General features: G+C 39.4%; 3 protein-coding genes across 13 annotated transcripts in view; 2 read left to right on the plus strand and 1 right to left on the minus strand.

The window, feature by feature from the left end:
* Positions 1-259: 259 nt before the first annotated feature.
* Positions 260-8141, plus strand: LOC115774352 (basic proline-rich protein). 10 transcript variants are annotated; one of them, XM_030721581.1, is made up of 7 exons: positions 283-486; positions 2078-2218; positions 2863-3012; positions 3239-3391; positions 3567-3692; positions 6381-6493; positions 6563-8141. In XM_030721581.1, the coding sequence occupies exons 2-6, from the start codon at positions 2121-2123 to the stop codon at positions 6487-6489; spliced, it is 636 nt and encodes a 211-aa protein (XP_030577441.1). In that variant the 5' UTR covers positions 283-486; positions 2078-2120; the 3' UTR covers positions 6490-6493; positions 6563-8141. The 10 variants fall into 10 exon arrangements, with proteins under 10 accessions (XP_030577445.1, XP_030577441.1, XP_030577440.1 ...); XM_030721580.1 differs by having other exon boundaries at positions 7730-8141; XM_030721585.1 differs by having other exon boundaries at positions 260-359; positions 2078-2157; positions 6381-8141.
* Positions 8142-8305: 164 nt separating this feature from the next.
* Positions 8306-11037, minus strand: mrps10 (mitochondrial ribosomal protein S10). The gene is made up of 7 exons (XM_030721588.1): positions 10940-11037; positions 10687-10739; positions 10168-10237; positions 9741-9880; positions 9530-9638; positions 9248-9337; positions 8306-8558 (listed from the first exon to the last, which is right to left on the minus strand). The coding sequence occupies exons 1-7, from the start codon at positions 11009-11011 to the stop codon at positions 8478-8480; spliced, it is 615 nt and encodes a 204-aa protein (XP_030577448.1). The 5' UTR covers positions 11012-11037; the 3' UTR covers positions 8306-8477.
* A 2960-nt stretch (positions 11038-13997) lies between these two features.
* Positions 13998-24658, plus strand: part of tulp4a (TUB like protein 4a) — a 39258-nt gene continuing 28597 nt past the window's right edge. The window contains exons 1-2 of one of the 2 annotated variants that reach the window (XM_030721201.1): positions 13998-14069; positions 15237-16187. In XM_030721201.1, coding sequence (XP_030577061.1) covers positions 15936-16187 — 252 coding nt within the window. In that variant the 5' untranslated portion in view covers positions 13998-14069; positions 15237-15935. Of the gene's footprint in view, positions 14070-15236; positions 16188-24658 lie in introns of those variants that run through there. The other variant, XM_030721202.1, reaches the window with a different exon arrangement.

The raw sequence follows: 24658 nt of genomic DNA on the forward strand, positions 1-24658 counted from the left end.
TGTGGGGCACTGTAACAGGCCTTTTTTTTTTTTTTTTTACGGTGTGTATGCTGTTTAATCTAAATTACTTCTACAAACATACTTTTCCTCTTCTTCAATAAACCTCTTTAATTTGTTGAACTTGTGACCCATTTAATTAGTGAACCGTCTTCAAGGCTGAAGACAATTAGAAGCACATTAGCCGAGTCAACTAATCAAAATCCGAGAAAACTAATTTCAGAGTGAATGAAGGCACCAATGAGCCAATCACGTTTCACCATTCATTCCTAGTGGGCGTGACATTGACGTCGAGTGTTCCTCACAAAGAAATCCCAACCTAGGATGTCTGTTTAAGCCGCCATTTCAAAGCCCAACGGAAGGTACCAGAGCCGCAGGAAATTTTCTAAATTTTTTAAAAAAATTTCTAAATTTTTAAAAAAAATTTTTTAGTGAGCAGGAAAACCGTATTATATTTTTTAGTCTACCTCGCCTGCATCACCGATTCAAGTAAGTCATTCCTCCTTTTACATTTGACCAAAGCGTTCAAGACCACAGGAACGCCCCTTTCTTGGATGACTAACGTTTGGCTTGTTATTTAGGCCTATTCTGTTTATAGTTTCAACTGGGAGAAAGACTTTTAAGTGTGTCCGTGAATTTTGTTTATTACAATCTGTTTTTTGTTTGTTTTTAAAATAGCGAAATAGCGTGATTCTGTCATGCCTGCGCTTTAAGTTCCAGGAATTAGATGGGCCCTTTGTGAGATTACTATATATTTTAGCCAGCTGGGCTCAGCGTTTGCTGCAATTCACTGAAGGGTATTAAGAAGTGTTATTAGAGGCTTTAAGTGTATTTGTTGCACAGGTCCCCCTGTGTTGCTGCTCGCTTGATATTTAAGAGCTCACATACCTCAACCGCCTCCCAGGATCCGGATAAAATAGTTTCCATGACGCTCGACGTGCCCTTGGCTCTACGGGCTTAGTAACTTCAAAATATCGCTGTAAAATGTATGTATGTACGAGTGTCCTTCATGCCGTGGTTACAATATTCAAATTTTTAAGTTCAGCCAGGAGCTCTGCTACACAAAACTTCCCTTTTAATCTAAACGACAAGCAGAGGAGCCTGATGTGTCTATATCTTGGGTTAAGTAGCTGTCATCCCTTATTATTATAAATGTGGATAGTAAACTAATGGAAATGCCTCTCATCAGATTTAGGTGTAGATTTCAATGGGCATTGGCCCTCTAACCCGAAACAGTAAACATTAAAAGCTCTAAAGTAGCATAGGGCCTAAAATCACTCTACTCAGTGAGAAGTTGTGAGCAAGATTATTGCATTAAAAATACTAAATAAAAACTAAAACTAGGTGTGAAAAATCACTTTCGTTAACTGAAAGGATAATAACTAGACTTTTAGAAAAAAGATGAAAATGAACTGGTAAAATGTTCTGCTTTTGTGTGTAGTTTATAAAACTACTTTACCTGTATTTTATTTTAGGTAAACGGGAAATGACATTAGTGTTAGTCTTTGTCAACGTGGTTAAGTTTTGGTGCGGATTCAGTATCATGAGGATTGCTGAGAATAATCATTTGAAAGTGAAACAGAATGCCAGAAACCCTCACTGCATTATACTTTTTGTGTTACAGAAATAGAGGAATTAAAGGCATTTCCACTGTAATTTATGCAGACAAAATACAAATTGGTGCGCACACAAAATCACCAGAATGCAAAAAAATTAAGTGTCTGATGCTCAAATGAAATCTTTGCCCATGCCTCTCAGTATATTAGAATACAATTCAACAACATTACAAACTGCTGTTTCCAGCATTACATAACAAACACTAAAAAAAAAAATACAACTTCATTATGTATGACTATATGCATGAAAAAGTAAAATAGTCCAGTAACTCAATTTGCAGTGCTTAAATAATACATCTGTATGTGTGAGGAAAGAATATGTTTGAGCATAGCTCTTTTATTCATGACTCTGTACATTGGCTATATCTTTGTTTTGTATTTGTAAAATTCACAGTAACAAATATTAATCTAGTACTTGTTACTGCTACTCTTCTGTACATAACTGTTGACTTGAATCCTTTCAGATGGACACAGAAAAAGTCACAGAAACTTCAAAAACATCCAAGGATGATTCTGAGAAGCCTGCAACGGAACTCAAATCCAGGTCTGTCCTGCTGTCTCCTCCTGCTTTATTTGTGGACACCTGATGGTTTGCTGACATTCTGGTTAGTTGAGTTTAGGTCTTTTTTTTTTTTTTTTTTTTTTTTTTTTTTTCCCTGCTGTGCCTTTTGGATATGTTCATAAACAGTCATGAGGTCAGTTGCTGTATATACTTGACTTTATTGTTCTATAATAGCAGCAACTGAAAGAGAGGCCATGCTGTGTAACAGATATGTGGCAAAAGCTTAATTGTATGCCTTTGTAGACTGGAGATTAATGATTGTGATAGAGCTCACAATAAACCTTCAGCCCTGGCTCTGCTGGAAATCCTAATGGATGCATTCAACATGTTTTTTTTTTGTTTTTTTTAATGTGATAGTTACTACATTTAAATGTTTAATTTAACAACAGTAAGTCACCTGAATGTCCCTAAAGTCAGTAGTTACTGCAGTAATCTTGTACTAGTACTTTCAGGTGTTTAAGATTTCCTTTATAATGAAGATATGCAAATATTCTGGTCACAACTACAAATGACCCCAAAATGTAACTGCTGTTGTGGCTTTGTTAGAGTAGTCCTTTGTTCTTTATATGACTTCTATTGAAGTGAAACTAAGACAATTTAAAGTGCATCATTGTTTATTAGAGCTTAATGTGACTGAACTTGAACAAGTAGGATAGTGCCAGGTTTCTCTTTGTTTTATTCCTTCAGGGGTCGGGGGTCCAAAGGTCGTGGTCGAGGGGGACGTATGAGTAGAGGTGGCATGCGTGGTGGACGGGGCATGATGAAAGGCTTTGGTCCACCAGGACCCGGGAGGGGTCGAGTGAAGGATGGAGTCATGAATGGATTTGGGCCCATGAGGTATGTATTGATGTTTGATACACTCTAATATGTAACTTTTAGAACTTGGTCCGTATCTAGTCAAACACTTTCAGTTATGCAAAATAAAAAGGAAAAGCTGAGTGTTTTTCAAAGTAAGATGACCACCATTGAGTTCTACTGTATTTGGATGTCATTCACATACTTAACTCTAACCCATTAGATGTGTCAATTTGGATAGATTAAACTGCACCTTCTTCCCTTTCAGAGGAATGGGGAGGATGCGTCCTTACCCAGACCTTAGAGGTCCTCGAGTTAGGGGTGGACCAATGGGCATGGGCCGCCCTCCTCCTCCCCCTCCCCCTCCTCCACCACCTCCTCCTCCTATGCACCTCAGAGGCCCCTTTCCACCCATGCCCAGGTAAACGCCTCACCCAGGCACAAAACATGCACAGACACCTGCAAACCACATAAATGGAGCTGATCTGTCACCTTCAAATGTATTATTCTTTAGTTCGAAGAGTAGAATTTTTTTTTTCTTTCTTATAATGAATTAAAATGTGTACAGATTACTTGCAAATTATCCTTCTCTACAGGCATGGACCCCCTCCACCCCCTCCTCCAGGTCATCCTGGTTTCAGAGGGCGTCCACCACACCCTCGAGGCCGTGGCATGCCACCCTCTGGACCTCCACGCCCCTTCCACCCCCGAGGCCCAAGAGGGTAAGAGGTGTTTTAATATTCATATCACATTTGAGCTTTAAAAGTCACAAATCTCTGCACTCTGCTTGCACTCTAACTGGACTCTTAAATTGAATGGTGCATCTAAGAGCTGCTTAGACCAGTTTTATTCTTTAAATCTGTAATGCAGCAAAAGCACAGAGGTTTGTGACACTAATGCGCAGTCCTTTCTGTCCCTTTCTCTTCAGCCTGCTTATAGCTTAATTCTTTCACCTATTTTTTTATAGTCTAAAATTTTAAATGGCTGTGTGCCAAAAAATGATGCAATTTTGCTTTAATAGTTTACTACTACAGCAAATGTAAGGTCAAAGTTAACTCAAAATGCTCATTTTGTTGAAGCTGCACTCTTAAATAGTGCATGAATTATGAAGCAGAGGTATATTTGTCTTTCAGAGGTGCACAGTAGAATGGGAGGGGATCTCAACCTCACCCCACCCCCCCTTTACACTGGAATAGTTTAGATGGCTGCTCTTATCAGAGTGTGCCCCCTATTGGCCAAAGCCGAGAATCCAATGTGTGATTTTATCCTTTTACACAGCTACCACAATGGACCGGTCTCTCCTCCGCCTCACCCCCCACCTCTCAGAGGCCAGAGGTGGCCAGGCCCCCCTGGTGGCCGACGCTTTTAACACAGCCTGCCCTAAAAACTATAACTAAGCAGCTGCTAATGCAGAGGGGGCCCTGTAGTCGTGCAGTGAATGAAATGCCCTGAAGTATGTGTTTATAAAGAAGTCTTGAGTATCCTCTGAATATCTAAGAAATACTCTGGCCAGATGTTTGGTTATTGGTATTGTCTGCTGGCAAAGAGAAAAATGTGAAAATGACTAAAAGGGCAACTGAGGACACGTAAAATGACTCACAACCTAACAATGTAAAGGCATTCCCACATTGTTACCTATAAATACTGTTGGTACTATAGAAGAAGCTGTTAAAAGAAGTTTGTTCTCAAAATTAAATGTTCTGTGTTTCTTGTTACAGTCACCCTGTGAGCCTTAAGACATTTTCCTGACTTCTAATAAAGATTAAAAAAAAAAATGGGGTGACACTTTATTTCTGAAAGTGGGGGTAGAGGGGAAAAATTTAGGGGAAAAAAAAAAAGGTGCACAGCAGCCCTCAAACACTACTGTTCATGAGTTTAGTCCAACTTGGACCTCCCTAATATTTCCTCGTGCTACATGGAAATAGTATTGGTAATATGTATTATAACCTCACCAAACAGTGCAGTAATTATTGTTTAACACTTTTTTTTTTCCAAGTCCATATTCAGCTTAAGTATTAAAGAGTATTTAATTTTATATCTTTTAATGTGCAGCTATTTTAAGTTATGAGTATTACTGTTTGAAACATTCATGTTTGTCTCCAGGAATCTATTGTGTAATGACAAAGGCTCTATAAATGAATAGCATACTGAAATATTTATGTATATATAACAATAAATATATACACATACTAGGTTTAATGAAGGCAAATTCTATTCATATTTGCTCCAGTTAAGAATAAGAAGTTACTCTTTACTGTGTTAGTTTTTTTGAAATGTTACTACTTTATATTCACTGTAATTAACATAACTTTTGTGAACCTGTGAATGTGTTTTATGAGAACCGTCAAGATAGACATGAAAGAAAAAATAAAACAAACAAAAAAACTCAACTTCCTCTTTTTTTTTTTTTTTTTTTTTTTTTTTAAATTCACAAACAAGTCTGAGAGTTATTACGGTCTACATCTCTATGTGAAACAGAATGAACTGCATTGAAAGTGTGAGCATAAATTATGTGATATTTTAAAGTGAACATTTCATCCATGTAATTAATACTTTTGCATTAGTTTTTACTATCTGGAGGACCAAGAGCCCTTAAGGAACACTTTGGATCTCTCTGAATTTTGTAGACTGAGGGCTTAAATTAATTAAAAAAAAAAAAAAAAAAAAAAAACTTATGGTACAAGTTTATCGCCACATGGCTACCAATGTAAAATTGACTGGAGGACATGGAGCCGTTCCACGTACAAGACATCTGAGTTCAAAATCAGTGGTAGCATGTCTAAAAGGAGGCCATCATCTGCACGGACACTCTGATATGACCAAGGACTACTATTTATTTATTTATGCCATTTCAAAAAGATGCTGACCCCATTTCAAAGGGGGTTAGCAGAAAACCTCACTATTCTGAATTCTGACCTGTTTTTCTGTCAAATCTATTTAAAATTCCTAACTTTTATCTCCTATACTCCTGTTTATTTTTAAGTGTAATTATTAGGTTGCACCCATGAATTTGTTGCACCTTTTTATAGTGGACAAACATAATGTAGTTTCACAGAGTGCACACATTTGCAGCTACTTTTTGCCACAATGTGACGATTTAGGCCAGCTGAATTTTTAAAGCTTAAACCAAAGAGGCAACCATTTGAAGAAAAAGCATCTTTCTAGATAAAGGAGCGTTTTATTCTGTGAACCACACGTGCTTCCTGAATGTAGGTGCACATGCACGAAGAGGTGATCAGTAAATGGCCACAGCCAGGTGTTGCACCTTTCTTCTCTCTCCTCCTGTTTTTTTTTTTTTTCCCCCATCTCTTCAGAACTTTAAATACATTTTGCTACATCAGCCTCTGCAGTCCCTTCTTGTTTCTCCCTTTAGTTGATTATAACAGACTGACTGTTGTTGTCTCCTGAAGGGGGGCACACAGTACAGTTAACCTCCCGGGCCCCAAGGAACCCAGGCCCTCCCTCACATCTCTCCCCTCCATCAGCGGCATGACACCTGAGGTTCGGCACGTCACTTGAAAAGGTGAGCCTCCTCTTGTGTCTTAATCCCTAAACCCCTCCCTCTCTGAAATGAGGAGATTGTCTCTTTCAGGACGTGAAAGTGGAACAACCGCAGACCGGGTTACCGGGATTGGTGAGATTGAGTTTAGATACTACTGTGATAGCTTAACATCCCATTTAATGTGTGGCCATTCAAGGAAAATGCAGGAAAATATGGGTATGTACATAGCTGAAAAAATGGCGTACTTGATTTAATCCATAGTTTTCTACTGATGAAATTCAGATGTTTCAATTAACACCTACTGGGACACATGGTTAGCTGTAATGGTAGCATCCATGCTGATAAAGTTAAAATATCTACTGATGGCATGACCCACAGATTTGACCATGAAATTTTACACTCCAGTCATAACATTTTATTATCATTATTATTATTATTATTATTTTTTTTTTAAGAAAACCTTTTTCCCTGCTGGGTCACTGAGTCAGTGAATCAGACTTTTACTGTACTTTTTTTCTGGCCAACAAAAAAGCCAGTTTAGTTACTTTATATATTGGTAACTTAATCTATAAGAGCATAATTAGTGATTTAAAGCTGTAAAATAAATGTGCAGTAAATGCTCACTTTTAGAGATTCCCTCCTGCATGCTGAGGGTATTATTGTTAGAGGATAGCTGCTGTCAGCTTGCAGCAAAATTTACAAGAAATCTGCCAAATTAAAACCCTAGCAGTTTATCTGCATACAGAGGACATTAATTTAGCTTCTTTGTAATTTAGTTATTGCTTAACAAATTAGACCACCTGTCATTTAAAAAACAAAAAAACCCACATATATTTTAGAAATGTCAAATCTTGTTTAAACCACAATTATATTTGGCAAATAAATTGAATTCATTGTTTTATACCAAAATTTGAGCCAGGACACTGGACTTCTGAGGAGTCTGAAACTGAATAAAAATAATTTACTTTTAAATTTAAAAAATCATGGATTAAACAATTATATTTTAGCATTAAAAATAGCATTTTGATTAAAGAGCTTGTGAACGAGTGCATTAACATCACAAACATAATGTTTTTGTTTTTTTGTGCACGCGTGCTGTACACAGTCGCTGTGTAAGACAAACCAGTGTTGATGGAAGCTGCTAGAAACAGCCCATTAACATTTGCTGTATCCACACAGGTGGTTTCGTGAAGGGCCTTTATTGTATTTTATGTGATGATAAATCATTAGTGTAATTTTTTTCACTTTGCTTCACAGAAGAATTGATTGGTGGAAACACACAAACCCTTATGAGCCAGCAGTTAGCCAATCAAAGTGTTTAACATATGTTTGTACTGGTCTGTTGGTTATGTTGAACTTTGAACTCGATGTACAGTCTCTAGCACAAGAACACCACACTTACAAATGCAGTTTATCACAAGTGTTACATTAGTTTCCAAACCATTATTTGTTTACCTTTAATGGAGCCAATGGTATCAATATCAGACATTGACACATTTTGACTCTTCCACTGCAGCAAAAAGAAACTGTTAAACACTCATACTTTGTCCTTTTGAAGATAATGCATCAAATGAATACACACAAAATGAGGTGCCAGTTGCTCAGAATATGTATGCTGTATAAGCTGTTGTGGTTTATGTACACTGTTTTAATAAATGCACAAAGAAAAGGTTGTGTGTGTGTGTTGGTCTTGTGTCTGCACATGTACATACAGAGTAACAGTCCAGCCCAATATGACTGCAGCTCAAACAAATTTTATTTAGGTATTTGAACCATGATTCCTACAAACTGAGCTACAAAGAATTGTTCACTGCATAATCAGTTTATTTAAAAGATGTGTACAGTTTTTCACACAGCTGTACAACAGAGAAGACAACACACTGTCACCTTGGTATGATTGTTGAAATCTGCACACGAGCAAGTGTGTGGCATACATTTTGTTTGCATTTAACCATCAACCCAGTGTAATTACAGGAAACTCATTAAATAGCCACAGATGCTGCATTCACTGGCTGGGCTTGTCATCTGTGGGAATTTCCTTCCACAGTGGTTCAAGGATGTGATCAGGAATCTTCTCCATCGCAGTCTGACAACATGAACATAGCAAACAGGAGAGAATTGTTTTTCATTCAGGCCACATGAAAGCTACCCCCTCCCCACACAGAATTAAACAGGGCAGGGGTATCAAATTCAGTTTCGCTGAAATGAAGTAAAAGATCTTTGTTCATGTAGTTTAACTACATCATAAAGCTAAACCTTTTGCAGCGTAACTGGTTGCACATAACTTCACAGCGCCATCACTTTGAATCTGGACTTGAAGAAATGTCATGTTAGCAACTTTCTGAAGCCTCTGGCTTCAAACATCAAATGGCAGAAAAATGTGAAATACATGAGCCTTTACTTTTTGTAAAGACTGAACTACTCAGCTTTCCTGGCTCAGGTCTTCAGCATCAATTTTCCTCTTGGCCAAATTTATGAACAACCTAAGTCAGGGGTGGGCAGTTAGTTTTCCCAAGGGGCCACATGAGAAACTGGGAATGTTCTGGAGGGTCGCACCAATAAGCTCATTAAAAGATAAAATTGAGCAGTATTAAGTTCAGCTTATTGGTGCGACCCTCCAGAACATTCCCAGTTTCTCATGTGGCCCCTTGGGAAAACTAACTGCCCACCCCTGAACTAAATGATGTGCTAGAATAAAATTTGCTAAGGGCTGCATATGGCCTGCAGGCACTGATGTTGACGTGAGTTAACGTGTAAATCTTTGCAAGGCCCTACCTTTGTCACCTCCATGGCTACACCTTCTGGGAGATTTCTCTGGATGTATTCAAGGTATACTTGTGCCGTACAGCCCGTTATGTTATACAGCTACAGAGACCACAAAAAACAAAAGGTTAAATCACCTTATTACAGTGAAATACTGTGAAGATTAAATAACTTTGACACAAAATGTCCCTAGGTGAATAATACCCAACTTCTTTAAAGGGTTTGTTTTTTGTGCATTTTGTGTTACTTGGTAAATTTAAATTAATACAAAAAAATAAAATTAGGGCTTCTCACCTCAATGCACCGGTAGTGAGTTCTCATCTCATACTGGACCCTGTGTTTTTTGAAGATGTGTATTGACTTCAGGAGCGTTAATCTCTCTATGGCCTTTGGAGGTTCAAAACTGTGGTGGAGGAAGAAGATCCCAAAAATTGTGGCATTAAATGAAGGATAGACTGTAGATGTAACAGTTACTAGAGCTAAATGTGTGACTGCTAAGACTCACACTTTTCCAATAGTGATGCCCAGCTCTTTAGCTGCCATGGTGGCAAAGAACTCATAGCTGTCCAATACGGCTCTGTCATGGCCTTTGACCAAAATGACCACTTTCTGGAACAGCGTGTCCGGTTCTTCTGTGACTGTGATCTGCATTAAAAAAAAAAAAAAAAAGAAATCTTTAACTTAGAGCATTTAAATCACAACAAATCCCAAGTGATGGCTTCTGAATATTCCCTTCAGCCACCACATACACAGCTGTGTACATCACTTTCTATAGTTACACATTGTACTACAATATTCATTTTCTCACATCTACCTAAAAAGATTATGTAGGCAGAAGATGAATTTTCCACCAAAATTCCTGTACTGTGACCAAACGGGTTAAAACCCACTATAGGTATGTTTTTTCCTTTAATAGTTTATTTTTTACTTACTGTTGATTGTACTGCTGATGACAAAGGCGTTGTGTGGAAAGAAGTGCTGGGAGTTAGAGGGAGGTGAAGCCTACGAAGGAGATACAGAATAACTGGTTACACAATAAATGCGGTTAGGAAAAAGTGCACTTCAGTTTCAGGCTTTTTCGCTTCAATGTTGACTGAAGAAACAAACCAAAAAGTAAAAAGCATAAAAAACAAAATTCTCAGAATTTACAGTATTTTTTTACGGCACAATACCAATAGCATGCCTACATTTAATTTATTATTTACTATTAATTTGCACAGAAAAACATGTTGCATTCTAATAATCAACATTAGTGCTCCACAAACAGATTCTATTTGTTTTCATAGACAGTTCTTAAAAATTAAAGTTCTCTTTAAAAAAAAAAAAATGTGCAAAACGACTTGTAAATTTAAGCATAACTGCAGCATCCCTGCTGCATGTAAAAGAAAAACAGCTTTAAAGTGATTCACGCTTTTTTGCTAAAACAAAAGACAGAAAAACCTGTGACTCACCGGGTTATACCACATTTCCTGTGACCTGAGCAGACACTCAAACTCGTCGGTCCCTGTTAACAGAATAAACCTCCGTTATGAGACATTTACTGATGACTTTTACTTTGGTAACCGCGAAGCTGCAGCCACCACGAGTGGACAAAATGTACGATTAGCAACAAGCTACGTTCATTTTTCCGAACCCAAACACCTGCCATGTTAGTAAACTGTTGACATATGTTTTCAAAAATAAAATATACGTTGGTTACCGTACCAAATGTGAGACTCCACTCAGTATCCTTGCCAAAGAGAATAATTCTCGTCTGAGAGACATGAGAGACGCCATGTTTTTTTGAGAGAACAGACAGAAGATAAGATTACTTCCTCTATGCTGCCCCCCTGCGTCCTGGAGGATAAATAAGGTCGCGTCAGTCTTTCAAACAACACAAGCTTAATGAGCTACTGATGCCTAAACAAGTATCCAGCCTACAGTCCACATCCAAACCTTTCTTGGTCATAAAACTGAAATTGTTGATTTTTATAAATATTTAGGACTCTGGCTGGATGTCAGACTGACTTTTAAAAAGCATGTGAAGAGCCTCTCAAGAAAATTAAAGGCATAGATTGGATTTTTAATAAAGAAATCTTAACAAGTCATAAGATCATTGTGCAATTGGCAGTTTTGTCTGAATTTGACTATGGTGACATTGTTTATATGCATTCTTCTTCATCCATCTTGGAGCCTCTTTATTTTTTTTTTTATGATTTATCACAGCTGGTTCTTTTCTTACTCACAACTGCACCTTGTATGAAAAAGCGGGGAGATGTCAGTATCGTATTATATTTATTTACAGGGCACTACTGCAAAGATTGCCTGCTTACCTCTGCTCCTTGACTGAATTTAAACACAGTGCTTGCAATGTCAGGTTGTAGGACATTTTAACATTGGCTGTACCGCTTATTCATACTTGGAAAAACTAATTTTAAATACTTTGCTGCCTATAAATGGAATGAGCAACAAAAAACTATGAAGCTACATTCTCTGATTTCATTGGAACATTTTAAATGGTTATATATTTATCTGCAACTACTCTTGCATGTTTGACTTAATTTGTTATCATGAATAATGTGACATTCTATTATGGGGCTGTCTCGGTTTTTGCATGCAGGTCTCTCTTGAAAAAAGAGATCTCAATCTCAATGAGACTACATTTTTTAAATAAAGGATTTAATAATAACTCTCATATAAAATTACTTTTAGGATCAATAGGCCTATAAGGTATAGTATATATTGTATATAGATCTACACTGCCATGGAAAATGTTATGCTGCCTATAACATCATTCAGCATGACCGGTTTGGTGGTGGGTCAGTGATGGTCTGGGGAGGCATATCCATGGAGGGATGCACAGACCTCTACAGGCTGGGCAACAGCACCCTGACTGCCATTAGGTATTGGGATGAGATCTTTGGACCCATTGTCAGGTTTCTGGGTTCCTCCTGGTGCACAACAATGCCTGGCAATGGTATCCAGGCAGTTTTTTGGATAATGAAGGAATTGATAACATTGACTGGCCCCCACGCTTGCCTGACCTAAATCCAATAGAATACCTCTGGGACATTATGTTGTGGTCCATCCAACACTGCCAGGTTGCACCTCAGACTGTTCAGGAGCTCAGTGATGCCCTGGTCCCTATAGTAAGACAAAACTGAACAAATTTCAGATGATACCTAATTAATCATTCAGATTTTTGCTCAAGCTTCCAAGATACAGAATTACAAGTCAAATGTTTCTAATGTTCATGCTCTACTGAGAAATTTTATGTATAAATGTAAGTATGTGTTGATTAATTGATTTAAAAACAATGTAGTCATAAATTACACAAGATATTCCTTCTTCTTCTTTCTGCTGCTCCCTTTAGGGGTCGCCACAGCAGATCACCTGCCTCCACAACTCCCTATATCTAGCATCCTCCTCTGTCACACCAACCCTTTGCATGTCTTCTCTCAATATCCACAAACCTCCTCTGTGGTTTTCCTCTTTTCCTCCTGCCTGGCAGCTCCATATTCAACACCCTTTGTCCAATATATCCACTGTTCCTCCTCTGAAGATCGAAATCATCTCAACCAACTAACTTTGTCTCCAAACTGCTCAACCTGAGCTGTCCCTCTGATACTTGCTTCTAATCCTGTCCCATTCTGGTCACTTAGCATCTTCAGCTCTTCCACCTCCAGCTCCACTTTATGTCTTTTTGTCAGCACTGCCATCTCCAAACCATACGCCATACAGGTCTCACTACCTCTTGTAAATCTTCCCTTTCACTCTTGCTGCTATCCTTCTGTCACAAATGACACAAGATAGTTCTCTTGTTTCTAAAAACACTGGAGCGAATGCTTATTTAAGTAAGTAAGTAAAATTAATTTATATACCAGATTTAAAACCAAAGGACTTTACAATAAAAATTAAAATCAATAAAAACAAAAAATAAAAGGGTCATAAAAATTAATGCTACACACATTCACAGTATTTACATAAAATAATACAACAACCTGTCCTCCAACCACAGTTCCAGAGATCAGCCAATTCCAAAAGCTTGATAAAAAAAGGTATGTCTTTAGCTTAGACACAGCTGATGCATTTCTGAGATCACTTAGGAGATCATTCCAGAGTCTTGGTGCAACAACAGCAAAAGCACAACCCTCTTTTTAAAAAAGCTTCAAACATGGGATGGTCAAGAGTGATAGGGAAGCAAACCTTAATGATCCTGAAGGAATGTATGGACGCAGCATATCTACTACATATGCAGTTGCAAGAACCATTAAAAAAAACAGTGCCACTTTATACTGGATTCTGTAGTGCACAGGGAGCCAGTGCAAGGCTGCTAGTAATGTGATCTGTTTTTTTGTCCCAGTCAATAATTTGGCCACAATATATTAAACTAATTGTAGACAAGCAAGAGATGACTGACTAACTGCAGTATCTGGTGCATTCAAGTAGTCTAGTCTAGCTGTAACAAATAACCTATGATTGGAACACAAACAGTGTTACAGGTAATTTGTGTTCCAATCACCCTCACATTGTTGTGAATTTTTTTTTTTTTTTGCTGTTGCAATTGATAGAGGATGTCTATACAATTGGTATACATGTACTTTGAATCCATTGATGTATTACCACTTATTTAATCTGGATACTTTGATGCATGTTACTCTAAATTTGTGGGACACCGGTTTTGAAAGGTAATTGTTATTTGATTGACTTGAAAGTTTTCATTCACATACTGTTGATATGAATAATTTTAATTGGTCAAAAATCACGTGCCTGTCACGTGACCCAGCTGTCGGGGCCCTAGCAGTGTACAGTAGAAGGCTGCGGGCAGAGGAAGAGGCAGCGGTAGGGATCCAAGGTAAGCGCTTCACTGACTGCTTATGGTTCTCTGGCTTTGTTGGCCATAAGGCTTATATCGTTCAGCCACTTTGTCACTATACCGTCGGCGGTTATTTTGAATAGCTGTATCCTAATATGAAATAAACAATGCGATAAACCGTCTGCTAATGTGCTAACCATAGCCAGCTAGTAGCGAGTGCCAGCGGCGGGTGGACGGAGCCAGCCTGGGCTGATAGCTGATAGCTGATAGCTGACCGCTTAGCCGGTTAGCTGTCTCCGGTTGTTGTTCGTGGAGAAGAACAACAACAGTGGCAGTCAGTGTTAGCCAGCCGCTTTCCCGAGCATCTCGGTTGGATTAGCGTTACAGCCCAGCATAGAAAAATAAACGGAGGAAAGCTTAATCCCACGGCTGGCATGTTTTGATAATCAGTGGAGACCACAGAGCTCTCGGTCTGGATCCAGGTTCTGGCTAGCTGTTGCTAGCTGGGGGGAGCTCATGGTGATGGATGTTTTGGCTAATTTTCCACATATCTCACGGGCAGCAGTAATGATTTGTTCTTTTGTGTTATTGTTACGGGCTGGCGTGGTTTAATGGCAGATATTCTTTTCCGAGAGGCAACTAGTTATTATTATGGGCACTGGTTTACAATTTGATAAGAGCAGATTTTTTTTTTTTTTTTTTTTTTTTTTTTTGCGGGGGGGCTGCTCAGGTTCTCGTAACGACCGCTGACATAATCTTAATGTCGATTATATTCTCAAACAACGGTTGTTCTTTGTCTTTGTTGGGCTTTATTTTATTGTCTGTTGCATCGCTTGAATTAATGTCTCTTTGTGCCCCCCTCCGCCCCAAACCGACCCCCGGTCTGTTTTGTCTGACCTGGTGAGATTAATTTTAAAGCCGTTACTCTTTTATTTGTTCTTACCTCTCTGTTACAAGCTTTTTTTGTTTACCTCACGTCTGTTTTGTTTTTTAAACGTTTGGCCGCGAGAGGCCGCCGTACTACAGCTTGGTAGCCCAATTAAATGAACGCTAAAAATGATACCTGGCTCTTACAGATGATTAAGCTGGTGGTTAAATATCCTTCCGCTGTTACGCAGCTTGTATCGTAACACAATCATTTGTACAGTATCTTTTTTTTTTTTTTTTTTTTGCATGTTATTAACGCCCTTTTTGTGTATTACCCAGCAATTCTCTATGGAATCCCCGAGGCCGGTTGAAAAGGCGGGCCGGATGACGTAATGACGTTACCGGGAGAAGCGGCTCTCCTGTGGGCTGTCAGCTGATGGAGAGGAGTCCCTGCTTCTCCTCTCTCAGACACAAACTGGGATCAGATGAGGAGGACGCAGCGCACAGAAAAGAGACAGTGATGAAGCGTTACTTGGAATGAATACCCGCCCGGTTCATGAGTTTACAAGATAAAACGCTTTTTTTTTTTTTTTGTGGATGTTTGTTTTTGCTCAGCTGACAAGAGTCTAGAGTTTACCCCGATGGATTTCTAAATATTTTTTTTAGGCACTTTCATTTGTTGCCTTCACTCTGAGACCACACCTACTAGGTAGCATCACATCAAAAATGACCTGAGTGCCTTTTTGTTGTGTGTGCAGCCCTATTTGGCTACATGACATCACTAATCCAGCAATGCTAAAGTCCACCTCTTTTGTGACCTCACCTGTGCTTTTTGGGGAAGTTTTTATTGATCGCCTTTAGTCACTATTGCAGATCCCCAAGTAAAAGCGCCAGTACTATGCACCGTTGTCGCTGTCTCACTTCTGACACAGAATTGGTAACCTCAAAGGAGGAGAGGTGCTCGTAACAGTACTTTTCCCCTCTGAAGAACCTCCCTAAGGGTACTTTTTATTCACGGGAGTGTAGAGAGCTGCAGGGATGTTTGCTGCTGTGGAGCATGGCCCTGTCCTCTGCAGCGACTCCAATATCCTGTGTCTGTCCTGGAAGGGCCGGGTGCCCAAGAGTGAGAAGGAGAAGCCGGTATGCAGAAAGCGTTACTACGAGGAGGGCTGGCTCGCCACTGGGAACAGCCGAGGAGTGGTTGGGGTTACGTTCACGTCCAGCCACTGCAGAAGGGACCGGCCCACCCCACAAAGAGTAAATTTCAACCTCAGAGGGCACAATAGTGAGGTAGGAACCAATTTAAGTACAGTTATTGAAAATGACTGTTAGATGTCTATGTGAATTCTTCATCAACCAGTCTTTGAAGCTCTTGAAAGCAATAGTCATGCTGTAGAAGTTGTTTATAAATGTTTCAAAATCAAAAACATGTCCAATCAATATTTAGTTAGTAATTGTTTATCTGTTTATTTTGGCATAACTCCAAGCTACTCTGCTATTTCTTCCTCTTCAATTATAGTTAGTGTTTCACAAATCATTATATTTATTGATATACAACAGTACAAGCTTCAGTATAAGTAGATTATGTGCTGTAATATTTCTATCCAATTTCTCTACAATAATATGATAGAATATGTATGTGACAAATAAAGCTCTTTCTTCTTCTTCTTCTAGAAATTTGATACCCCTTAGAACAGGCTGCTTGACCACAGTTAATTAAGGTAGACGTTTCTAACAAGTGTCTCAGGTTGGTTTGTCTTGTACAGGGGCTTCCAGCTATTTTAGCTCACAGGCCACATTTGAAGGCTCAAGTGGGTTGAACCAGCAAAACCACTGCATCATAAAAACCACCCATATTGTATATTGTTCATATATGTTCTGTGTCATAGCTGAGTTCAAGTGAAAGATGATACCCTTTAATAACCCCCCTGAAAAATTGCCAGACTAGCACAAAATGCTTCAAATGTTGTGGGAGGCTGAGAGATTTGTGTTTTTTCACAGTGGTTGATTTTAATTAACCATAACAGGGGGAGTTGCCAGTCAGATCAACTTTCTGGTTGCAGTCAAGATATGCATAGTGATGCTTGGTTTTACACCATTGCATTAGATCTCCTTGTTCCTCCTAGCCAAATCATTGCAGTGCTCCAGTCAGGTATTACTCTTATTTCTCAGTATAGTAATAACCCTCACCAATTCCCAATGAGGCCATTTAGTTCAATTTTTGTTTTTTGTTGTGAAGCACTTTGTGATTTTTATCTGTGATAAGTGCTATATAAATAAATTTTACTTACTTACTTACTTACTTCAATCAGAAAGATCAGATGTCTATCAGAGTCAAATATCCTGTGTGTGTGTGTGTGTGTGTGTGTGTGAGTGAATATCCTTGTCAGTATATAACATTGCTGGGACGAGTGGCGATTACACACAGGTTGCATTTTCTCTTTAGTGGGTGTAGCTGTTGATCAGATGGAGTGAGGTGCTGTGTCAGCACTCTGCAAGGCAGCTGAGGGGAGAGTGGATGAATCCCTACACAGAGTGACTGAAGCACAGCAGAAATGTCATTTAACTCTGACCACTTGAACATGGCGGATGTGCTGAAATTTTGCTTTTGTTGCTGTGGTGTGTTCTGTGGCTGTTCAACTATAGCAAATATTATAATCACTGGAAGCCAAAGTCACGATTTACATTAATGATGAACCTAACGTTCCCTACATACCCTCACTTTTATACTTTAATGGTGAGTTCAGTGTTTCCCACAGAATTTTAATGCATCTGTGGCAGTATCTAGTTATGTTTACAGTTAATTAGGGTTAGGTTAGGGTTTTGGGCTATCTTTAACAATTTTTTAAGTGGGGGGTTAATTTACTAAACCTTCAAATACATTTTTGTCAAATGGTCAAAAATAATAGAAAAATGAATAGGCTCGGACTGTTAAATCAGGTGATACAGACTAAATGTTGACAAATTGTGCTTATGCACTTACCCTGAAAGGTCCATTCTGAGCCAGAAAAATCTCCCTCTATCGCTCTCTCTAATAGATAATCTGCAAAGTAGCGGTGTTATATTTATTATATATTTATTTTGTTATTTATATATATTTTAAGGCTTTATAAACCTTTCCCACACTCCTATAAACCTTTCCCACTCTCATACTACAACTTGAATTGATGAATTATGAAGCTGTGCAGTACTGATGGCAATGAAGGTGTTGCGGTATGGGATCAGTATTCAACTGCCTCTACAGTCAGTTCTATATCACATGGATGGACTCCAACTCCACTATTGCTGCGTTCCCATTACTACCTACTCAGTGTGGCTCAACTCAACTTGGCATGGTTTGTAAGCATTTCCGTTAGTACCAGGTACTTTTAGTACCCCCTCAGCTGGGGTTCCAAGTGATCTGAGGTGTCATCACTAGCAGAGTCATGAGAGCGACTCCTTCACCAGAATCAACCGCACCATTTTTAAAACCCGACAGCAAGAAACTGGAGGCGTGCAAACCAACACTGTGGTCAAATGAGGAGATGCAGACATTTCTGTGCTTGGTGGCAGATGAGACGAGAAATGAGAGAGTTTATCATGAGGTCTCCAAGCTAATGGCTGCTCATGGGTGCCATCGCACAACACAGCAGTATAGACAAAAGCTAACACACTTTGTGTCGCATAAAAATTACATCACGAGACTTCTGCGCGCATTGCTGTATTGACTCCACCCACACTGAGGTAATGAAAACAAAACCATGTCGTGCTGAGTAGGTACTAGTGGAAACTAGGGATGGCACGATACCACTTTTTTATGTCCGATACCGATATTTTACATTTGGATATCGGCCGATACCGATATAAATCCGATATTTAAAATTGATCCAGGCATTTAAAAACATTAAAAAAAAAAAAAAAAAAAGAAGTCAACAGTCTCTCACACAACAAAATCAAAGTCTTTTAGTTGTCCCACATACAAGACTAGTGACCAGGGCGGGCAGAGCTTTTTAGGCAGTGGCACCAAAGCTCTGGAACTGTTTACCACTCCAGCTCCATTTAGCTGACTCTGTGGCGTCAAAAAATAGTTTCTGACTTTATTTTTATTCTTTTTCTTTTAATATGGTAATGTTATGTTTTTAACATAGTGTTTTCTGGGGGGTGGGGGGGTGATATTGTGTTTTAATTATTGTACAGCGCTTTTCTGTCTGTGAAAAACACTATATAAATAAACCTTACTTAGTAACAACAATAACTATCACCTGAATCCTGTTGCTTCTGTGTGAGAAGGTGATGCATTGGCTTATGGCATGTTGCAAATTTCATTAGGGCTGCAACTATCAATTGTTTTAGCAATTGTGTATTCTGTTTATACTGATTACCCAAGTAATTGGATAAGAAATACTTTCTTCATATTAACAGTTCATCTGCATATTTTAACTTCCGTACTGCAGTTTTTCCCTGTGTGAAACAAACAGGGTGGATGGAGCAGCTACAAGGTTCTCTTTTCTTCACTTACTGATCAGGTGGTTGATGAAGGATCTCCAGCTGTTTCCCAGTAAAGGTTTAATGGAGGTTACAGGGACGAAAAGGCTTCTTTTCGACACTAGAAAAACATTTCCTTCTGCTCCATCTGAGCGCGCCGGCTCCGCCTCTTTCTGCTTGTGCAGACAGACTGCACGTAAATCAGCTGACTGCTGCTGTTGCATCATCAGTGTTCACGTGAAAAACTAGGGGCTGCGTGAGCGCAGTCTTGTAATGCTTTATATTCACAAGCATTCTCCTAAATACGTTTCTACTGCAGGTCTATATTTAGTCACAAATCAGGGATTAAAGTATCAAAAATATTTTGACGGGGAAGGGGTTCTTCCGGTACCGGACGGTCACCAGTGCTAATAGCTGCGCTCGCTAGCAGTATGTCCGGGAGCTGAAGTAGAGAAAAAAATAGCTGATTCTCAGCACAGCGAGCACAACACCCAAACAAGGCAGAGAGCGGTGGAGGCGGAAAAACATGTCAGCGATGATCGCTCAGTGTCAAAGGGAATCCGTCGCAGCGATGGAGGATCTGAGGGGGTTGTTTTCTAACTCCTGATCCCCCACTCCATTCCAGTAGGTGGTGGTAATGCAGCTCTAAGCTGGTTTGGTCAACCGCAAACCCACAAGAAGAAGAAGACGACTGAGCCCTGTAATGCAGCTAATGTGAGCGAAACGTTATTTAATGTATCGGATTACATTTTTTTAATTTCTTTCCGATATCTGATCCAGTAATTTAGGCCAGTATCGGACCGATACCGATACTGAATATCGGATCGGCGCATCCCTAGTGGAAACTCGGCATATCTTGAACTGCAGGTAGCCACAGTAAACGTGGTAGTGCAGCCTCAAGGCCCTTTCAAGAAGCAGCCTGTGATGTGCTCTGAAACCCATTCTTTTCTATACATTGCACTGCGCAATAATCTTGCGGTCACAGTTCAACACAGTTTTAATGTGATGATGCCTAATTGGCACGGTGTGACGTACATTCACGTGACCAGCAGAAATGTTGCATGAAAGGAAGCAGGCACATATAGTACATGTGAAGACCATGAGCTGCTGCAAAGAATGGCATAGTACAGGCAGAACACAGCAGCCAGCTCAATGCAGATTTTTGGGTCATTTGCTCAATCTAGCAGTTAGGACGACGTATGCCACTTCCTATGTGAAAGGGCCTTCATGAGTTAGGTGTGGTGGCACTTGAACCACTTCTCCACCTGTGTAGGTTCTGATTGGAGTGGCTATCTAACCCACTGCTGACGTCTAGAACAGAAGAAAGGCTATCCTCAGTGGTTCGAGTTCATCCAGTTGTGGGGCGAGAGACACTCTGGAGATCAGCTGAAGGATACTGGCGTGGTCTGCCTGCCTCTGTGGAAATATGATACACTAACTGCTAGGTCTAGCTGAGCTTTCAGAATAAGAGAAAGAAGGTAAAAAATAAAAATGGCTTAAAAAAACAAAACAAAATGAATTGCAGAATATATGCGGGAAGTCTTTGTTGGGAAACACTACAATTTAACTTCAGTAATGATCAAAAAATCCTCTGAAAGACATACATTTGTCAATGGAGAAAAAGTAGAATTTGGTTTCACTTTCCACTGTTTAAATATTTCACAGCAGCTCATAGATTTTCTAAGCATATAATATTTTATAGCTTTACAATGTGGTTACAGTTCAGCTATAAGTCTATCTAAATAATAAGAAAAATATTTATAACAGATATTTTAGATGTTCATCATTCTCCCATTTGATGTTTGGTGAATACAGAGTGGTGTTTTAAAGGAAAGATGCTTTAAATGATCTGCGTCTTTCTTCTCTGCACTCCCAGAGTTTGGCATTGGCATACTGTTCATTTGCATCCACAATTTATTTCACACTTCATGTCTCAGATTTTACTGTAATGCTGTTAGAATAAACATGTTTTGATTTTTAGCATTGATCATGATTGCTTTCGCATTAAACTTGTAGAAAAAAGTGCACATTTCCTCTTTGACCTCATCCTAGCACTAATGAGAGTAGGAAAGGTCTTCTCTGGTTCCACTCTTGATTTGATATAAAGCAATAAATAAATGCTTTGGGCGACGTGGAATCATCACTCATCCACCCTATGCATAATTTGGGGTTTCTGACAGAGGTGGAAATTACGCTGCCTAATGAATTCTGTCAAGATGTGAAAGATCTGTTCACTCACCTGGGTCATTTCTCATCTCACTTGTGATGGAGAGAGGGCAGATTGCAATACGTATTGTAACACAAGGGAAATGACCCCCAGGAGCATGCCATATAGTCGCTAACCCCCCTTTTTTTTTTTTTTTTAACGTCACATTGCATCACCTGAATTTTGGTTTAGTATTTTTCAAATTAAACAGGCAGCATTTTTACATTTAAAAAATTTAATTTTTTTATCAAGAGGTTTGTTGTCTGTTCATTCGGGGAACAATTCTTTCTTTAAAAGCTGCTCTTTCAGCAGTCACGTTCTCAGACGGTCCTGTCCTTTAAACGTCAGCATTGTCATTGAGCACCTGTCATTGCTGGTGACGAGTGTCCTTTCACACAAATTGGTTCAAGTCATGTTAAGAAAACACACACACAAACAAAAGTGATATGAACTCATCCTGTAGGAGTGTAGCCCTGCCAAGATCAATACTCATGCCAGTATCTTTAAATTTGGCCATTATTCCTGTTGATGTATAGGCCTCAGTGTTCAGTCATCTTTCTAATGTAAGCTAGTGTCTGAATGGATGTGTTTGGGACTTGTCCCAAAGTGGGGATTGTAGTAAAGTAAAAGCCGGATCTTACGCTGTCAGACATCTGTTAAGAACAGGGCTGGTGGATAATGGACTATAGTGTATATGACAGTGCCAATCCCTGGAGTACCCTTTTGGATTACACCTGAGTTCACCCATGATACAGACGTTGGCACTGCAAGTTACTTGGGTTAAAGGCATCTTAAGTTGTGGTGAAGCTCATGTGTTGTAGCACCTTTTCTGAAGTTTCTTGTGATCTTCGGGTAATGAAAAGGTTTCCCAGGTCCTGTAATAATCCTGATGAACGTTTGTCTTCCTCCACCTGTTTCAGTCCCCTCCAACGAGGGTGGGAGATAATTACAAGATAGCAGCTTCAAAAGGAGCAAGGTGAATGTATGTGATCCTTTTGTTGTTGCTCACAGCCACCTTTTCACAGAGCCACACCAATTTGTTTTCTATTGAGCCATGCTTTTTTGTTTGTTTTAAATGGAGATTGGCTGTTTAGTAAAAATGCTCAGAACTATATGTGACCTGTTTAGACAGCCTTCAAAGGTCCAGCTTGAACATTTCAGCAGTGGTTAAGCATTTTGTGCCCAACTCACACCTGTACTCATCTGTGGAAAAGAGGCTTTTGTTGCAGAGTAATATGTATTATGGTTTTAGGTATTAAATGTTGGGACACATTTGCACTTTATTAGCACTCAGCCCTTTTTTTGGTGTGGTTCTGTCTCCCAGGCAGTTGAGCAGCTACTCGGTGTGTAGCAGGCAGATGCTGTAAAATAAAGAGCCAGTGTTAGCCACAAATGTAATTGTCATGTGGTTAAGGAAAGTGTGGGTAATGAACTTGTGCAGTGATTGCCAATATGGGTGCTGATGTAGTGCGAGTGGGTTTGTGGTGTAGCGATCACTCACCTGTTTCTTCATCTGTCTTTCCAGGGTGTATTCAGGCAAATGTGCCCCTGGGGATCTTAACACTACTTAAAGGCTCTGGGAGAGACCAAGGAGGAAATTGGGTGGGGGAACTGCTTGGAATTTTTTTTAGGTGTTTTGGAGGTTTTGTATGGGTATATGGTTTTACTGTAGATATGGTTGGCTGATTGTTTTAATTATAAATGCTAATATATATGTGGTTGTGTATTTTAATTTCTTTTTGGGAAAGTGTGTGATACTCCTGCCAGATTGTTAGCAAGGTGTGGCTCATCAGCAGCTGGGTATAAAAGGGGCTGCTAATTACCCAGTCTGTTGGCTTTCTGTCTTTACTTGGTCTGGGTTGCTGGAATGGGTCACACCCGTGTCAGAGGGCAGCTGAGTTAATTGTTGTATATTGAGCCTTGAGAAATAAAATGACCAAATGTGGACTATAGTAAATGACGTCTCTGTCTGCAGTGATTAAAGCCTTGCTGCTCATTGTCATTCTCAATACAAGCAGCTACAAAGTTCTGTTTTCTTCACGTTGATACTTGTTGATCAGGTGGTTGATGAAGGACTCCTCCAGCTGTTTCCCAGTAAAGGTTTTAATGACAGTTACTGGAACACGCGCTGCTGTTTGGACGCAAAAGGAAAAACATTTCTTTTTGTTCCACCTGAGCTCACCATCTCGATAACGGCTCTGCGCTTGCCACGTGTGTGCAGATAGACTGCACATAAAACCACTTCTGCTGTTGTCAGTGTTTTTGTTGAAAAAAAAAGGGATCTGCATGGGCTAAATGTTGTTATTCTTTGTATTTACAAGCATTCTACTAAATACATTTCTATTGGCACATTCCAACAACTTTCTATCCTGTCTTTGGGAGTTGTGTTTGGTTTCTGAGTGCCTCTTTAGCTTGTATGTCTCCATGTTACCGTTGGCCAACTATTCCTGACAGATGATGCACTTGGATTGAGGGCTGTTGACAAAACCTCCTTTTTCATCTGTAGGAAACAATTGACTTGCCACCATTAGAAACTTACAATTAGAAGTTTCAACTGGTTTCGATACTCAATCTCATAATTTATTCAAACCAGATGTGTTCTCAGTATTGATTAAGCAGCAAAAGGCTGGATTAATTTAAACCCATCCAAAGATGATTTTTTTTTTTTTTGGATTCAGTGCAGGTTAGTCTTACACTGGAACATTAATGACATTTTGGTTATTTAATTTTTCTTGACAGCATTAGAGAATTTGAGTGGCTCAATGTATATACATGTGTGGTAGCAACAGAAGCGTAGTAATTATTATTAGTACGATAAACATAAATCAACCATGCCCATCCATCCATATTTTCTTTATGTCGGTGTTGTGGTGGCAGCAGTCAGACCTCCCTCTCTCCTGCCACCTCCTCCAGCTCTTCAGCGGGGACACCCAGGCATTCCCAAGGCACCTGAGAGGTGTAATTTCAGTGTGTCTGGGGTCTCCTCCCAGTGGGATATGCCTGAAACACCTCACCTAGGAGGACTCCTAGTCTTGAGCAGCCTTAACTGGCACAACTCAATAGGGAGGAGTTGTGGCTCTTCTTAATCAGG

Source organism: Archocentrus centrarchus, chromosome 24 (genome assembly GCF_007364275.1).
Source record: "Archocentrus centrarchus isolate MPI-CPG fArcCen1 chromosome 24, fArcCen1, whole genome shotgun sequence".
Lineage (NCBI taxonomy): Eukaryota > Metazoa > Chordata > Actinopteri > Cichliformes > Cichlidae > Archocentrus > Archocentrus centrarchus.

What these genes read in the sequence shown, in the direction of transcription:
- LOC115774352 (XM_030721577.1), top strand. Translation starts at nt 2,121, where the DNA reads ATGATTCTGAGAAGCCTGCAACGGAACTCAAATCCAGGTCTGTCCTGC. An exon ending in AATGGATTTGGGCCCATGAG is followed by an intron (nt 3,013 to 3,238) that starts GTATGTATTGAT and finishes CTTCCCTTTCAG; the next exon opens with AGGAATGGGGAGGATGCGTC. An exon ending in CACCCCCGAGGCCCAAGAGG is followed by an intron (nt 3,693 to 6,380) that starts GTAAGAGGTGTT and finishes TGTCTCCTGAAG; the next exon opens with GGGGGCACACAGTACAGTTA.
- mrps10 (XM_030721588.1), bottom strand. Translation starts at nt 11,011, where the DNA reads ATGGCGTCTCTCATGTCTCTCAGACGAGAATTATTCTCTTTGGCAAGG. An exon ending in CTCACTACCGGTGCATTGAG is followed by an intron (nt 9,338 to 9,529) that starts GTGAGAAGCCCT and finishes TGGTCTCTGTAG; the next exon opens with CTGTATAACATAACGGGCTG. An exon ending in TAGCCATGGAGGTGACAAAG is followed by an intron (nt 8,559 to 9,247) that starts GTAGGGCCTTGC and finishes TCATGTTGTCAG; the next exon opens with ACTGCGATGGAGAAGATTCC.